This window comes from Coturnix japonica, chromosome 10 (assembly GCF_054131305.1).
Source record: "Coturnix japonica strain WE chromosome 10, WE-NBRP24, whole genome shotgun sequence".
NCBI lineage: Eukaryota > Metazoa > Chordata > Aves > Galliformes > Phasianidae > Coturnix > Coturnix japonica.
Genome location: NC_140672.1, coordinates 8537035 through 8555086, shown reverse-complemented (window position 1 = coordinate 8555086; position 18052 = coordinate 8537035). Strand labels below are relative to the sequence as shown.

General features: G+C 50.1%; 1 protein-coding gene across 1 annotated transcript; it reads left to right on the top strand.

Annotated features, from left to right (window-relative positions):
- Positions 1-956: 956 nt before the first annotated feature.
- On the top strand, positions 957-18037 carry LOC146759235 (inositol 1,4,5-trisphosphate receptor-interacting protein-like 1). The gene is made up of 4 exons (XM_085510326.1): positions 957-1069; positions 8178-8244; positions 9366-9434; positions 16247-18037. The coding sequence occupies exons 1-4, from the start codon at positions 957-959 to the stop codon at positions 18017-18019; spliced, it is 2022 nt and encodes a 673-aa protein (XP_085366452.1). The 3' UTR covers positions 18020-18037.
- The last annotated feature ends 15 nt before the right edge of the window (positions 18038-18052 follow it).

Here is an 18052-nt window from a genome sequence, read left to right as displayed (position 1 = left end):
AGGAACAGGTGGAACAGGAGGAACAGCAGGTGCAGGAGGAGCAGGTGGAACAGGGCGGACAGCAGGAGCAGGTAGAACAGCAGGAGCAGGTGGAATTGGTGGAAAAGGAGGAACAGGAAGAAGAGGAGGATGACGAGGAAGAAGACTTCAAAGATTCAGCACTGACAAAATTTCTCACAAGGCGTGCCCTGGAAAAGGTGGAAGGAAGGGCCACCAGGTGCCCTATAGTGGAGGAGCTGATGGACCAGCTCGTGCAGACCTTCAGATTCATCTGGTCCAACAGCTTCTTCCCGGTGCTGCAGCCCGCCATTGGGGTGGGCAGTGCCTTTGAAGGCTGGAGTCCCCGGGAGTGGGACAATGTGTACTGCCTGCTCGTGCCCATAGAGCCTCCCCCCGGGCACACCTTCCTCCTGGAGCTGGGAGATGAAGGGCACGGGCTGGCAAGGAACTCCCGCGTCCGCGTGGAGCTTCAGTGCATGTGCCAAAGGGAGAAGCAGCTGGGGAATGTGCTGTGCTTCCTCCACCACCATGAGGAAGAGCTGAGCCAAAATCAGGACCCCAGCCTGCTACAGACTCTCTGCACTGACTCCTACCTGGATGTGGAGAGAACTGTCACCTGGTTCACCGCACAGGTGGCAGCAATCTGGAAGACCACCCACCACGCGCACGCCTACAGCCTGAAGGTGCTGCCTTCCAGACGCTCCTGCAAGCTCCAGCTGACAGAAGCCTACAGCGGGGAAAAAGTCCTCGTCGAGCTGCTGTTCGGGGTGCAGCAAGAATACTCGGACATCTACCTGACCAGCCAGAACACAGACGCCGGCTTTACGCCCAGCACAACATGGCCACAGAGCTGTGCTGTGGCAGAAAAGAAGTTCTTCCAGCACACGGCCAGGAGTACCGGACAGGACAGCTCCCACCTGCACTGCCTGACGTTGCTTGCCAGCATCTTAGTGGGCATGGGCTTTTCCACCTATGTCATCAAGACTCTTGTCCTCCACACTTTGGCCATCATCCCTTTGAAGAAGTGGCGCAGGAAGTATTTCCTGAATCGGATGGAGAATCTCCTGCGGTACCTGCGCTTCTGCCTGGATGAGAAATGCCTGAACCACTTCTTCCTTGGCAGCAAGTCGGTGCACAGCACGATTGTCCTGCCGCAGTCCTTCCGATCCGCCAAGCCGCTCAACCTCTTCCAGCACCTGGAGGAGGACCCGGACGCCCACTCCATAGCGCTGCGTGAGTTCAGGGAGCTGAGAGATCGCTACATCAGACTGCTGCTGTTCGGACGCTGAGAGAGACCTTTGTCCGAACCCTTCTCTTGTTTTGGCTGCAAGCTCACATCCTGTGAGCAATAAGACTCTGAGACCTATTTAGGAGGCCAGAGGTGGCTGTTTCCTTGTGGCAGTCAGTGTCACGTTGGAGAGAGCTTACCAGTGGAAGATCCGGCCTGTGACCAAATGACTCCATCTTGGTATGGGAGATCTGGGGATGGAACCATTGTATCTTGTGAAGGCAAGATGCAAACAGATGCTTCCCTGCTCCCTCTGACGACCATCTCTACTGAAGATCAACATCTGAACTACGAGTCATGCTGGAAACCCAGTGGTGACTAATTCTCTCTTGCTTTCTACAAAGACTCTTTGCTTTTATTTCCTATCTCTTTTCTATCACCCGACTTCCCTTCCCCATTTCCCTAAACAACAACAACTTTTAATAAACTCTTATAAACTATATATCCTGTTGTGTCACAATCTCGCCGTCGTGTGTACGTATATTGAAAGAATATAGAGGCCACTAAGATGGTCAGGGTGCTGGAGCAGCTCTCCTGTGAGAAATGGTTGAGGGAACTGGGCTTGTTTAGCTTAGAGAAGGCTCTGGGGAGATCTCGTTGTGGCCTTGCAGTACTTCAAGGGAGCGTATACAGAGGAGGAATTGCTGTGTCACGGTGTTATCTAGATCAATCTATGTCTGTGACGGGGAGGGGCAGTAGGCTCCTGTTCCCCCTGGCTCCCAGCGTATAGGAAGGGAAAATAAGAAAGGGGTAGGGAGATGGGAGCTGGACTCAAGGAAACAAACAGAGAAGTGGCAACGATCTAAGGAGGAAAACTTACTATTTTACTAATTACAATCTAATGGAAATTGAGGCTAATAAGCCAAGTAAAATAAAAGGGAAAGAGAGAGAGAGGTTTTCCGAAGACCGAGAAGCCTACTTTGAAACTGAAGGTGCCACGGCTTGGAAGCACACCCAGACTCGCTACCAGGCAGTTTGAGAGAGAGACAGCATCACTTCCGTGATGTGTTTCCCTCTCTGACTGTGAGACCCTCTGGGACATGTAGTTGTTCTCTGTGCTCTATATGATGTTATGATGTGGAATACCAATAGAAAAATGTACAAAACCATGACATTGTGAGGGTGGGCAGTGATAGGACAAGGGGGAATGGCTTTAAATTCAGACAGGGAAAGTTTAGGTTGGATCTTAGGAGGAAGTTTTTCACCCAGAGGGTGGTGACGCACTGGAACGGGTTGCCCAAGGAGGCTGTGGATGCCCCATCCCTGCAGGCATTCAAGGCCAGGCTGGATGTGGCTCTGGGCAGCCTGGGCTTCTGGTTGGTGACCCTGCACACAGCAGGGGGTTGGGACTGGATGAGCACTGTGGACCTTTGCAACCCCGGCCATTTCATGATTGTATGATGGGTGACATAAATCGCTGTCTGATTATTGTTGCTATATGCTTCTTTTCATGTGCTCTTAACCAAATACTGCTGGTGTTGCCCTGGGTGTCCTGTTTGGGGTCGTATCCTGGTAGATGCTTTACGAATACAAATGGTGCATAAAGGCCTGTATAGTTCATTAGGACCAGATCTCATGTCCATCGATAGCAGTATTATATAGAAATAATATACCTTTACATATATAAAAATGATAGACCTTTCAGAAGGGTATATAAATGCAGCACAGTGGACAAACATATATTACTCTGTCCACCTGTTTGACAAAAATGTATATATTATTTTATACCCTGAAGCAGGGGTTTTAATATTCCTTCAACAATATTTTGATATAATCATCAGTGACTATAACTGCTCTGCTCTGGATCTTCTTGTCATCTTTCTAAATGTCTGCTCCATTTTTTCATCATGTTGGACCAAAAATATAGCGTGGTGATGAACTACACAGGTCTGTTTTGTGCTGTAGATGCTTAGCCCTGGAAGTTTATCAGTAAATAAGAGAGATGAAAAATCCACTTTAGAGAGAGGATTAGGTAAAAAATTCAGCTTCTTGAAAGTAATCTGAGAGGTACTACTGACGTATTCGCCAATTAACCTGACTTATCCCAGGACTTCAACTGTCCCGGGGAGAGAGACACAAACATGGATGCCATCATGTCTTCTCTCAATATATTGCTCTGTCACACACCTTATATGCCATCCTAAATCCTGCGCAGACACGTACACCCGCTACGCAAAACCCAATGCACGCGAGAGAACCTATACACACACCTACCTAAACCCGCAGCCCACTAACTCTTAACCTACAGGCCTAACTCAGCTATTCTAGAACACTCCATCTACTCAGAACTACTGTATGCACTCATAAATCCTCGCAAAGACAACTTAGCACCCCAACATACTACAGAACTCTGTGATCAGTGGGAGGTTGGCACAGGTTTGCTGTTAAAAATGGCACTTTCTGCCCTTCTGTGTCCATGGGCTCCTGAAGGATTTGTAAATCCTTGTGCTAAAGGTGGATGAGGCTTGCACATCTCCTGCCACCTGATTATTACCTGTGCAGATGGAACATATCTCTGGGTTCTGCCTGCAGGTAGCAAGGACAGAGCAATCCCACATGGACAGGGACTTGCCAAGGTATAGCTGAAAGCAGGTGGTAGATAAGATGAATTGCCTTCCAGCAATTTGCAACCAGAACGAGGAGAAATTTCATATGATAGTGAGCTGCAGTTCCTCCTATCAAACCTGACCTGGTGCTAAGCCTTCTAACAGCTATTGTCTCGGACCATTTAGAAGAGAGAGTCCCATTCAGCATTTCCTGTCCCTGCTGTTACCTGGAGGTTTTTTGCTGTGCTCTCACTGCTCCTTTCCATGCTGATCTTTGGGATGCTGCATTGCTGTAGCATCACTGAGGAGCAGTTAGAGAATCACAGAATCATCATCATAGACTCATAGGATGGCTGGGGCTGAATAGTACCACAATGATCATCTAATTCCATCGCTGGTGGCACCGCAAAGATGAAAGGAAGAGGCTTTGTGTTATAGGAGCATTGCCATGCAGTGCTGATTGCCTATAGGGTTTCAAGCAAGGAAACACCAAAATAATAGATCAGAGCACCCATGATTTTGTGTTGTGTTCACGACAGTATTTGGCCCCTTATTTGCTATGGTGAGTTTCATTTGCTGGAAACCTTCATCTCTCTTTTAAATGATCATTCTTTGGTTTGAATCAAGCTTTAAATGGGAGTCAGTGAATGCGCTCCTGGATTTCTGTATGTGTTTGCCCGGTGGGATAGGTTGTAGTTAAGTGAAATGCATGGTGTAAGCAAAGAGAAATTGCTGTATGCAAACCATAATTTTTGCGTACTTACTGTTTGGAGTGCTGATGAAAGGGATGTATCACAGCATTTTTATCATGTCGGCTGCTCTCCCTGTCTCACTGCCTGAAGGGTGGCAAAGGGCCCCTTTCATCTGGAGGATTATGAGGCCATCATGGTAAACAGCAACACCTGGTTGGGTTGACATTGTTGGAGCTTTCATCTTTTGTTCGAAGTTTTGAAGTGTTCCTTGTGGTTCTTTTGTTCCCCGAGTCATGACTTGATGTTTAGCGAGATCAGGGAGGAGCAGCTTCTTGCTGGAGTCATTAATGTGGATGGGGAGGGGAGAAGACAGTGGCCAGCTGAGTGCTTCCAGAGTCCCAAGGTTGGGGATGGCCCTACAGGTTTGGAGCTCAGTTCTGGCTGCACAGAGGGTGCCTGGATCTCTGCTTCTGCTGCTTTCACCCCAACAAATGCTCCTTAAGAATGAAATGCAACATGCCGCTTGGCTTCATACCTCTTAATCCCAGAACAGGAGTCCATCCACAAGCGGATGAGAGAAACTGACAACAAAGGACTTAGCAAAGAGACACTGACAGAGTCAGTGGGCAGTGCTGCCAGTTTCTGCCTGCACTTGTAACCAACCACCCAGCCTTGCCACCATCACACTGGCTTCCTGAGCTCATTCATTTACTCTGGGGGGTGCCTGCAGGGCCTGGAGCGTGCAGGAGTGGAACGGGAGGCTGTCCATGAGGCACTGTGCTCGGGGGGATTTCCCTGGCTGGACCATTGCATGTTCTCTGCCTTGCAGCCTCTGAATGCAGACAGAGCCGGATCCTGGTGGGCGAATGCCAAAGAAATCTCTTAGTTGGTAGCCGAGTCTCATACTTGCCTTTATGATATTCTTTTAACATCAAAGTAAGATTCATATATAAAGCAGAGCACCCAAGAATATATCTCTAGTAATGGTGACAGTGAAATGTCATTTTTGGATGGAATGTTTTTATTTCCCTTCCTTTTTAGTCTCACCTTTTTTAGTTTTCTATCCACTGATTTTGCCCAGAATTTCCAACCTGTGGAAATATATTCCCGTGTTTATTTAGCACTGCTGCTTTTCCTGCGCTAGCAGTATGGATTTAGACATTGGCTCATCCTTTATGCAGTTCAGAGAATGACTTCAGGAAAAGTCCTAATCCAGCAAAGGTGGATTCTTCAATAAGGAAAAATACAGCTCAGATTGCAAGAATAAAGATGGAATGGGTCTTTGCTGTGTTCTGCCTCTTCCAAGCATGTAAGATTTTTCACTCAGGGGTGGTGACCCCAGCACTTGCTCTTGTTGAACCTCATCCCATTGGCCCCAGCCTATTGATCAGCCTGTCCTGGTCTCTCTGTGGGGCCTGTTTACCCTAAGGCAGATCAGCACTTCCTAACAACTTGCTGTCATGTGCAAAATTATTGAGGGTGCACTGGATAGATGCATAATGCAAGGGGCTTTGACTGGTTTGCCTACAGAGGAACCCACATTGGTGATTCTCTGAGCAGCAGCAGCAAAGCCTCACATGTGGAGGCTGACCAGATTGCAGAAGGGGAACAGGATACAAACAGTTTGAGGAGCTGCTTCACTGACATTTCCAACACTGTTTTGGTAAAGGCCTTCGCTAAGCACAGTGACCTGAGATAAGCACAGAGTCAAGTTTAACATGCCTGAGAGGAGGATCTGGAGAGGAGGATGTCAGAAGTGCTCCAGTGTTACCATGATGACTGGCTTCCCACTTGCCCCCCATTGTAGTTGCACTGCTTGGCACTGGAAGGCACCAGCCTGGAGCTCCGGCTGCAAGGCTCCGCCAAATGCAGGAAACAACAGACACCCAGAGACTGGTGAAGTACAGAAATCTGAATGCTGAATTCAGATTCAGGAAAGAATAGGTCCTGTTTCACTGGGTTACACAGCTTCTGTTGGTTAATAATATTTATTGATATCCTTGTTACCGGAAACAGAGAAGAAGAGCGATTATCTTCTGTGGAGAAACCTACACTAGGGAACCTGCTGTAGCAGGGGATTTGGTCTAGGGGATCTCGTGAGGTTCAAATGACTTCCAACCCTGTTGATCTGGGATCTCCCCTGGCTTCAGGAGGTGACTCTGGCCTTACCTCCCAGAAGTCAATACAGCCATGGCTGGGAGCCTTGTGCTGCAGGCAGCAAGGTATGCAGGTGAAGCACAGCTGGTCTGACAGCTGCCATCACGCTCCTGTCCTACAGGGCTGTCTCCTTACCTACCAGACCACTCTGTGCCTGCAGGGCTGCCTTGGTTCAACACCCACAGGCTCCCAGCCAAGCCTTTCTCTGTTGGCCTTTGAGAAATATTCCTGCCTCGTGCACATGTGATTTTGCAACATGGGGTAGACAGCAGTTGCTCCTGCTGTTTTCTCTACAGCATAAGCTCACCCAAAGGAGCCAGAGCCCATGCAGCTGAAGAGGCTGCTGCACATGTGGGCATCCTAATCATCATTGTTAGAGCCCCTTTGAGCTGCTTGGATCGAGCCATCTGGCCTTTTGCTCAGAGGACGTTCAGACCACCGGTGGCTGAGGGAGCAATCAGCAAAGGGCTGTGTGATGTCAGGTGCTGAGACTTTGACATGACCGGCACTGATCTTCAGCTTTGTTCCCTCTGTGGCATTTCAGCACTAAAATGAGTTTCTGCATATGCTGCAAATTCTTATGTTTCCTCAGGAGCAGTAGTTTTGATTTTCCATTTCTGTCCAAATGATTTTCCAGGGACAGTGTGTTTGGAACATAACCTGTGGGGTGGCACATGAGGAGCACAGCATCCATGGGAAATACCACCCCATTTTATTTTAAAGAAAGGCCCGGGCAGCTCCCACCTGCTTAGTAAAGAGCGTCCCCAGGAGCTCTGTCCAGAGATATGCCTCCAAATTGAGGCAGTGCCGTGGCTCAGTGGCCATGTGCCCACCCTGGGCAGCTGAGAAGGGTGGAGTCGGGCAGCCCATTTGTGACATCAGCAGGAATGCATTGCATCACAACGCAGGGGATGGGTTTAGGGCCACAGGCAGGCAGCGCTGCTGCATTTTTGACCTGGGCCAATGGTGAGTGCAGCAGCAGGGGAAGGTCGGGCTGGACGAGGGATGTGGTGCAAACAGCGGCCCCTGTGGGAGCACCACGGGCAGTGCTTGGAACTGTCCCTGCCAGCGCTGGCCTCGGTCCCTGCTGCCACCCAGCTCCCTCGTACCCACTGCTCCTACCTGAGCACAGGGCCATGCGGCTCCTGGCCCCGCTCCCTCCCAGCCCCACTGAGCCCCTCTCTCCCATCTCTTGCAGATCATGGCTTTGGTGTTTGTTCTCGCATTGTTGGTGCGGGCGCTAAGTGTCAGTGTCAATACTGATGTGCTCATGCTCGAGAACGTGCAGCGGCGCGAGGTTGATCTGCAAAAGCACATGATACCTCCGCAGCACGAGATTGAGCAGAGGAATGAGCAGCAGAGCTGGGTGGACATGTCATCTCTGCTCTTTGCTCTGCTGCAGCACTGGAAGATCTGTTTCAGTATGGGACTGATTCTGTTGCTCTTTTGGAACATGGTGCAGTCCCTAAAAATGAAAAAGCGTGATGAAAGCAGCAGTGAAAATGACAGCTCCAGTGGCAAGGAGGAGGCATCGGGAGTGAAGGAAGAGGAAGAGGAAGAGGTGGAAAAGGAGGAACAGGAGGAACATCAGGAGGAACAGGTGGAACAGCAGGTGCAGGAGGAAGAGGAACAGGTGGAACAGGAGGAACAGCAGGTGCAGGAGGAACAGGAACGGGTGCAGGAGGAACAGGTGGAACAGGAGGAACAGCAGGTGCAGGAGGAGCAGGTGGAACAGGGCGGACAGCAGGAGCAGGTAGAACAGCAGGAGCAGGTGGAATTGGTGGAAAAGGAGGAACAGGAAGAAGAGGAGGATGACGAGGAAGAAGACTTCAAAGATTCAGCACTGACAAAATTTCTCACAAGGCGTGCCCTGGAAAAGGTGGAAGGAAGGGCCACCAGGTGCCCTATAGTGGAGGAGCTGATGAACTAGCTCGTGCAGACCTTCAGATTCATCTGGTCCAACAGCTTCTTCCCGGTGCTGCAGCCTGCCATTGGGGTGGGCAGTGCCTTTGAAGGCTGGAGTCCCCAGGAGTGGGACAATGTGTACTGCCTGCTCGTGCCCATAGAGCCTCCCCCCGGGCACACCTTCCTCCTGGAGCTGGGAGATGAAGGGCACGGGCTGGCAAGGAACTCCCGCGTCCGCGTGGAGCTTCAGTGCATGTGCCAAAGGGAGAAGCAGCTGGGGAATGTGCTGTGCTTCCTCCACCACCATGAGGAAGAGCTGAGCCAAAATCAGGACCCCAGCCTGCTACAGACTCTCTGCACTGACTCCTACCTGGATGTGGAGAGAACTGTCACCTGGTTCACCGTACAGGTGGCAGCAATCTGGAAGACCACCCACCACGCGCACGCCTACAGCCTGAAGGTGCTGCCTTCCAGACGCTCCTGCAAGCTCCAGCTGACAGAAGCCTACAGCGGGGAAAAAGTCCTCGTCGAGCTGCTGTTCGGGGTGCAGCAAGAATACTCGGACATCTACCTGACCAGCCAGAACACAGACGCCGGCTTTACGCCCAGCACAACATGGCCACAGAGCTGTGCTGTGGCAGAAAAGAAGTTCTTCCAGCACACGGCCAGGAGTACCGGACAGGACAGCTCCCACCTGCACTGCCTGACGTTGCTTGCCAGCATCTTAGTGGGCATGGGCTTTTCCACCTATGTCATCAAGACTCTTGTCCTCCACAGTTTGGTCATCATCCCTTTGAAGAAGTGGCGCAGGAAGTATTTCCTGAATCGGATGGAGAATCTCCTGCGGTACCTGCGCTTCTGCCTGGATGAGAAATGCCTGAACCACTTCTTCCTTGGCAGCAAGTCGGTGCACAGCACGATTGTCCTGCCGCAGTCCTTCCGATCCGCCAAGCCGCTCAACCTCTTCCAGCACCTGGAGGAGGACCCGGACGCCCACTCCATAGCGCTGCGTGAGTTCAGGGAGCTGAGAGATCGCTACATCAGACTGCTGCTGTTCGGACGCTGAGAGAGACCTTTGTCCGAACCCTTCTCTTGTTTTGGCTGCAAGCTCACATCCTGTGAGCAATAAGACTCTGAGACCTATTTAGGAGGCCAGAGGTGGCTGTTTCCTTGTGGCAGTCAGTGTCACGTTGGAGAGAGCTTACCAGTGGAAGATCCGGCCTGTGACCAAATGACTCCATCTTGGTATGGGAGATCTGGGGATGGAACCATTGTATCTTGTGAAGGCAAGATGCAAACAGATGCTTCCCTGCTCCCTCTGACGACCATCTCTACTGAAGATCAACATCTGAACTACGAGTCATGCTGGAAACCCAGTGGTGACTAATTCTCTCTTGCTTTCTACAAAGACTCTTTGCTTTTATTTCCTATCTCTTTTCTATCACCCGACTTCCCTTCCCCATTTCCCTAAACAACAACAACTTTTAATAAACTCTTATAAACTATATATCCTGTTGTGTCTCAATCTCGCCGTCGTGTGTACGTATATTGAAAGAATATAGAGGCCACTAAGATGGTCAGGGTGCTGGAGCAGCTCTCCTGTGAGAAATGGTTGAGGGAACTGGGCTTGTTTAGCTTAGAGAAGGCTCTGGGGAGATCTCGTTGTGGCCTTGCAGTACTTGAAGGGAGCGTATACAGAGGAGGAATTGCTGTGTCACGGTGTTATCTAGATCAATCTATGTCTGTGACGGGGAGGGGCAGTAGGCTCCTGTTCCCCCTGGCTCCCAGCGTATAGGAAGGGAAAATAAGAAAGGGGTAGGGAGATGGGAGCTGGACTCAAGGAAACAAACAGAGAAGTGGCAACGATCTAAGGAGGAAAACTTATTATTTTACTAATTACAATCTAATGGAAATTGAGGCTAATAAGCCAAGTAAAATAAAAGGGAAAGAGAGAGAGAGGTTTTCCGAAGACCGAGAAGCCTACTTTGAAACTGAAGGTGCCACGGCTTGGAAGCACACCCAGACTCGCTACCAGGCAGTTTGAGAGAGAGACAGCATCACTTCCGTGATGTGTTTCCCTCTCTGACTGTGAGACCCTCTGGGACATGTAGTTGTTCTCTGTGCTCTATATGATGTTATGATGTGGAATACCAATAGAAAAATGTACAAAACCATGACATTGTGAGGGTGGGCAGTGATAGGACAAGGGGGAATGGCTTTAAATTCAGACAGGGAAAGTTTAGGTTGGATCTTAGGAGGAAGTTTTTCACTCAGAGGCTGGTGACGCACTGGAACGGGTTGCCCAAGGAGGCTGTGGATGCCCCATCCCTGCAGGCATTCAAGGCCAGGCTGGATGTGGCTCTGGGCAGCCTGGGCTGCTGGTTGGTGACCCTGCACACAGCAGGGGGTTGGGACTGGATGAGCACTGTGGACCTTTGCAACCCCGGCCATTTCATGATTGTATGATGGGTGACATAAATCGCTGTCTGATTATTGTTGCAATATGCTTCTTTTCATGTGCTCTTAACCAAATACTGCTGGTGTTGCCCTGGGTGTCCTGTTTGGGGTCGTATCCTGGTAGATGCTTTACGAATACAAATGGTGCATAAAGGCCTGTATAGTTCATTAGGACCAGATCTCATGTCCATCGATAGCAGTATTATATAGAAATAATATACCTTTACATATATAAAAATGATAGACCTTTCAGAAGGGTATATAAATGCAGCACAGTGGACAAACATATATTACTCTGTCCACCTGTTTGACAAAAATGTATGTATTATTTTATACCCTGAAGCAGGGGTTTTAATATTCCTTCAACAATATTTTGATATAATCATCAATGACTATAACTGCTCTGCTCTGGATCTTCTTGTCATCTTTCTAAATGTCTGCTCCATTTTTTCATCATGTTGGACCAAAAATATAGCGTGGTGATGAACTACACAGGTCTGTTTTGTGCTGTAGATGCTTAGCCCTGGAAGTTTATCAGTAAATAAGAGAGATGAAAAATCCACTTTAGAGAGAGGATTAGGTAAAAAATTCAGCTTCTTGAAAGTAATCTGAGAGGTACTACTGACGTATTCGCCAATTAACCTGACTTATCCCAGGACTTCAACTGTCCCGGGGAGAGAGACACAAACATGGATGCCATCATGTCTTCTCTCAATATATTGCTCTGTCACACACCTTATATGCCATCCTAAATCCCGCGCAGACACGTACACCCGCTACGCAAAACCCGATGCATGCGAGAGAACCTATACACACACCTACCTAAACCCGCAGCCCACTAACTCTTAACCTACAGGCCTAACTCAGCTATTCTAGAACACTCCATCTACTCAGAACTACTGTATGCACTCATAAATCCTCGCAAAGACAACTTAGCACCCCAACGTACTACAGAACTCTGTGATCAGTGGGAGGTTGGCACAGGTTTGCTGTTAAAAATGGCACTTTCTGCCCTTCTGTGTCCATGGGCTCCTGAAGGATTTGTAAATCCTTGTGCTAAAGGTGGATGAGGCTTGCACATCTCCTGCCACCTGATTATTACCTGTGCAGATGGAACATATCTCTGGGTTCTGCCTGCAGGTAGCAAGGACAGAGCAATCCCACATGGACAGGGACTTGCCAAGGTATAGCTGAAAGCAGGTGGTAGATAAGATGAATTGCCTTCCAGCAATTTGCAACCAGAACGAGGAGAAATTTCATATGATAGTGAGCTGCAGTTCCTCCTATCAAACCTGACCTGGTGCTAAGCCTTCTAACAGCTATTGTCTCGGACCATTTAGAAGAGAGAGTCCCATTCAGCATTTCCTGTCCCTGCTGTTACCTGGAGGCTTTTTGCTGTGCTCTCACTGCTCCTTTCCATGCTGATCTTTGGGATGCTGCATTGCTGTAGCATCACTGAGGAGCAGTTAGAGAATCACAGAATCATCATCATAGACTCATAGGATGGCTGGGGCTGAACAGTACCACAATGATCATCTAATTCCATCGCTGGTGGCACCGCAAAGATGAAAGGAAGAGGCTTTGTGTTATAGGAGCATTGCCATGCAGTGCTGATTGCCTATAGGGTTTCAAGCAAGGAAACACCAAAATAATAGATCAGAGCACCCATGATTTTGTGTTGTGTTCACGACAGTATTTGGCCCCTTATTTGCTATGGTGAGTTTCATTTGCTGGAAACCTTCATCTCTCTTTTAAATGATCATTCTTTGGTTTGAATCAAGCTTTAAATGGGAGTCAGTGAATGCGCTCCTGGATTTCTGTATGTGTTTGCCCGGTGGGATAGGTTGTAGTTAAGTGAAATGCATGGTGTAAGCAAAGAGAAATTGCTGTATGCAAACCATAATTTTTGCGTACTTACTGTTTGGAGTGCTGATGAAAGGGATGTATCACAGCATTTTTATCATGTCGGCTGCTCTCCCTGTCTCACTGCCTGAAGGGTGGCAAAGGGCCCCTTTCATCTGGAGGATTATGAGGCCATCATGGTAAACAGCAACACCTGGTTGGGTTGACATTGTTGGAGCTTTCATCTTTTGTTCGAAGTTTTGAAGTGTTCCTTGTGGTTCTTTTGTTCCCCGAGTCATGACTTGATGTTTAGCGAGATCAGGGAGGAGCAGCTTCTTGCTGGAGTCATTAATGTGGATGGGGAGGGGAGAAGACAGTGGCCAGCTGAGTGCTTCCAGAGTCCCAAGGTTGGGGATGGCCCTACAGGTTTGGAGCTCAGTTCTGGCTGCACAGAGGGTGCCTGGATCTCTGCTTCTGCTGCTTTCACCCCAACAAATGCTCCTTAAGAATGAAATGCAACATGCCGCTTGGCTTCATACCTCTTAATCCCAGAACAGGAGTCCATCCACAAGCGGATGAGAGAAACTGACAACAAAGGACTTAGCAAAGAGACACTGACAGAGTCAGTGGGCAGTGCTGCCAGTTTCTGCCTGCACTTGTAACCAACCACCCAGCCTTGCCACCATCACACTGGCTTCCTGAGCTCATTCATTTACTCTGGGGGGTGCCTGCAGGGCCTGGAGCGTGCAGGAGTGGAACGGGAGGCTGTCCATGAGGCACTGTGCTCGGGGGGATTTCCCTGGCTGGACCATTGCATGTTCTCTGCCTTGCAGCCTCTGAATGCAGACAGAGCCGGATCCTGGTGGGCGAATGCCAAAGAAATCTCTTAGTTGGTAGCCGAGTCTCATACTTGCCTTTATGATATTCTTTTAACATCAAAGTAAGATTCATATATAAAGCAGAGCACCCAAGAATATATCTCTAGTAATGGTGACAGTGAAATGTCATTTTTGGATGGAATGTTTTTATTTCCCTTCCTTTTTAGTCTCACCTTTTTTAGTTTTCTATCCACTGATTTTGCCCAGAATTTCCAACCTGTGGAAATATATTCCCGTGTTTATTTAGCACTGCTGCTTTTCCTGCGCTAGCAGTATGGATTTAGACATTGGCTCATCCTTTATGCAGTTCAGAGAATGACTTCAGGAAAAGTCCTAATCCAGCAAAGGTGGATTCTTCAATAAGGAAAAATACAGCTCAGATTGCAAGAATAAAGATGGAATGGGTCTTTGCTGTGTTCTGCCTCTTCCAAGCATGTAAGATTTTTCACTCAGGGGTGGTGACCCCAGCACTTGCTCTTGTTGAACCTCATCCCATTGGCCCCAGCCTATTGATCAGCCTGTCCTGGTCTCTCTGTGGGGCCTGTTTACCCTAAGGCAGATCAGCACTTCCTAACAACTTGCTGTCATGTGCAAAATTATTGAGGGTGCACTGGATAGATGCATAATGCAAGGGGCTTTGACTGGTTTGCCTACAGAGGAACCCACATTGGTGATTCTCTGAGCAGCAGCAGCAAAGCCTCACATGTGGAGGCTGACCAGATTGCAGAAGGGGAACAGGATACAAACAGTTTGAGGAGCTGCTTCACTGACATTTCCAACACTGTTTTGGTAAAGGCCTTCGCTAAGCACAGTGACCTGAGATAAGCACAGAGTCAAGTTTAACATGCCTGAGAGGAGGATCTGGAGAGGAGGATGTCAGAAGTGCTCCAGTGTTACCATGATGACTGGCTTCCCACTTGCCCCCCATTGTAGTTGCACTGCTTGGCACTGGAAGGCACCAGCCTGGAGCTCCGGCTGCAAGGCTCCGCCAAATGCAGGAAACAACAGACACCCAGAGACTGGTGAAGTACAGAAATCTGAATGCTGAATTCAGATTCAGGAAAGAATAGGTCCTGTTTCACTGGGTTACACAGCTTCTGTTGGTTAATAATATTTATTGATATCCTTGTTACCGGAAACAGAGAAGAAGAGCGATTATCTTCTGTGGAGAAACCTACACTAGGGAACCTGCTGTAGCAGGGGATTTGGTCTAGGGGATCTCGTGAGGTTCAAATGACTTCCAACCCTGTTGATCTGGGATCTCCCCTGGCTTCAGGAGGTGACTCTGGCCTTACCTCCCAGAAGTCAATACAGCCATGGCTGGGAGCCTTGTGCTGCAGGCAGCAAGGTATGCAGGTGAAGCACAGCTGGTCTGACAGCTGCCATCACGCTCCTGTCCTACAGGGCTGTCTCCTTACCTACCAGACCACTCTGTGCCTGCAGGGCTGCCTTGGTTCAACACCCACAGGCTCCCAGCCAAGCCTTTCTCTGTTGGCCTTTGAGAAATATTCCTGCCTCGTGCACATGTGATTTTGCAACATGGGGTAGACAGCAGTTGCTCCTGCTGTTTTCTCTACAGCATAAGCTCACCCAAAGGAGCCAGAGCCCATGCAGCTGAAGAGGCTGCTGCACATGTGGGCATCCTAATCATCATTGTTAGAGCCCCTTTGAGCTGCTTGGATCGAGCCATCTGGCCTTTTGCTCAGAGGACGTTCAGACCACCGGTGGCTGAGGGAGCAATCAGCAAAGGGCTGTGTGATGTCAGGTGCTGAGACTTTGACATGACCGGCACTGATCTTCAGCTTTGTTCCCTCTGTGGCATTTCAGCACTAAAATGAGTTTCTGCATATGCTGCAAATTCTTATGTTTCCTCAGGAGCAGTAGTTTTGATTTTCCATTTCTGTCCAAATGATTTTCCAGGGACAGTGTGTTTGGAACATAACCTGTGGGGTGGCACATGAGGAGCACAGCATCCATGGGAAATACCACCCCATTTTATTTTAAAGAAAGGCCCGGGCAGCTCCCACCTGCTTAGTAAAGAGCGTCCCCAGGAGCTCTGTCCAGAGATATGCCTCCAAATTGAGGCAGTGCCGTGGCTCAGTGGCCATGTGCCCACCCTGGGCAGCTGAGAAGGGTGGAGTCGGGCAGCCCATTTGTGACATCAGCAGGAATGCATTGCATCACAACGCAGGGGATGGGTTTAGGGCCACAGGCAGGCAGCGCTGCTGCATTTTTGACCTGGGCCAATGGTGAGTGCAGCAGCAGGGGAAGGTCGGGCTGGACGAGGGATGTGGTGCAAACAGCGGCCCCTGTGGGAGCACCACGGGCAGTGCTTGGAACTGTCCCTGCCAGCGCTGGCCTCGGTCCCTGCTGCCACCCAGCTCCCTCGTACCCACTGCTCCTACCTGAGCACAGGGCCATGCGGCTCCTGGCCCCGCTCCCTCCCAGCCCCACTGAGCCCCTCTCTCCCATCTCTTGCAGATCATGGCTTTGGTGTTTGTTCTCGCATTGTTGGTGCGGGCGCTAAGTGTCAGTGTCAATACTGATGTGCTCATGCTCGAGAACGTGCAGCGGCGCGAGGTTGATCTGCAAAAGCACATGATACCTCCGCAGCACGAGATTGAGCAGAGGAATGAGCAGCAGAGCTGGGTGGACATGTCATCTCTGCTCTTTGCTCTGCTGCAGCACTGGAAGATCTGTTTCAGTATGGGACTGATTCTGTTGCTCTTTTGGAACATGGTGCAGTCCCTAAAAATGAAAAAGCGTGATGAAAGCAGCAGTGAAAATGACAGCTCCAGTGGCAAGGAGGAGGCATCGGGAGTGAAGGAAGAGGAAGAGGAAGAGGTGGAAAAGGAGGAACAGGAGGAACATCAGGAGGAACAGGTGGAACAGCAGGTGCAGGAGGAAGAGGAACAGGTGGAACAGGAGGAACAGCAGGTGCAGGAGGAACAGGAACGGGTGCAGGAGGAACAGGTGGAACAGGAGGAACAGCAGGTGCAGGAGGAGCAGGTGGAACAGGGCGGACAGCAGGAGCAGGTAGAACAGCAGGAGCAGGTGGAATTGGTGGAAAAGGAGGAACAGGAAGAAGAGGAGGATGACGAGGAAGAAGACTTCAAAGATTCAGCACTGACAAAATTTCTCACAAGGCGTGCCCTGGAAAAGGTGGAAGGAAGGGCCACCAGGTGCCCTATAGTGGAGGAGCTGATGAACGAGCTCGTGCAGACCTTCAGATTCATCTGGTCCAACAGCTTCTTCCCGGTGCTGCAGCCTGCCATTGGGGTGGGCAGTGCCTTTGAAGGCTGGAGTCCCCAGGAGTGGGACAATGTGTACTGCCTGCTCGTGCCCATAGAGCCTCCCCCCGGGCACACCTTCCTCCTGGAGCTGGGAGATGAAGGGCACGGGCTGGCAAGGAACTCCCGCGTCCGCGTGGAGCTTCAGTGCATGTGCCAAAGGGAGAAGCAGCTGGGGAATGTGCTGTGCTTCCTCCACCACCATGAGGAAGAGCTGAGCCAAAATCAGGACCCCAGCCTGCTACAGACTCTCTGCACTGACTCCTACCTGGATGTGGAGAGAACTGTCACCTGGTTCACCGTACAGGTGGCAGCAATCTGGAAGACCACCCACCACGCGCACGCCTACAGCCTGAAGGTGCTGCCTTCCAGACGCTCCTGCAAGCTCCAGCTGACAGAAGCCTACAGCGGGGAAAAAGTCCTCGTCGAGCTGCTGTTCGGGGTGCAGCAAGAATACTCGGACATCTACCTGACCAGCCAGAACACAGACGCCGGCTTTACGCCCAGCACAACATGGCCACAGAGCTGTGCTGTGGCAGAAAAGAAGTTCTTCCAGCACACGGCCAGGAGTACCGGACAGGACAGCTCCCACCTGCACTGCCTGACGTTGCTTGCCAGCATCTTAGTGGGCATGGGCTTTTCCACCTATGTCATCAAGACTCTTGTCCTCCACACTTTGGCCATCATCCCTTTGAAGAAGTGGCGCAGGAAGTATTTCCTGAATCGGATGGAGAATCTCCTGCGGTACCTGCGCTTCTGCCTGGATGAGAAATGCCTGAACCACTTCTTCCTTGGCAGCAAGTCGGTGCACAGCACGATTGTCCTGCCGCAGTCCTTCCGATCCGCCAAGCCGCTCAACCTCTTCCAGCACCTGGAGGAGGACCCGGACGCCCACTCCATAGCGCTGCGTGAGTTCAGGGAGCTGAGAGATCGCTACATCAGACTGCTGCTGTTCGGACGCTGAGAGAGACCTTTGTCCGAACCCTTCTCTTGTTTT

Coding starts and splice junctions, on each gene's coding strand:
- LOC146759235 (XM_085510326.1), top strand. CDS start 957: ATGGGCTTTTCCACCTATGTCATCAAGACTCTTGTCCTCCACACTTTG. Junction 1,070..8,177: donor CGGATGGAGAATCTCCTGCG/GTACCTGCGCTT, acceptor TGATGAAAGCAG/CAGTGAAAATGACAGCTCCA. Junction 8,245..9,365: donor AGGAAGAGGAAGAGGAAGAG/GTGGAAAAGGAG, acceptor TGTCCTCCACAG/TTTGGTCATCATCCCTTTGA.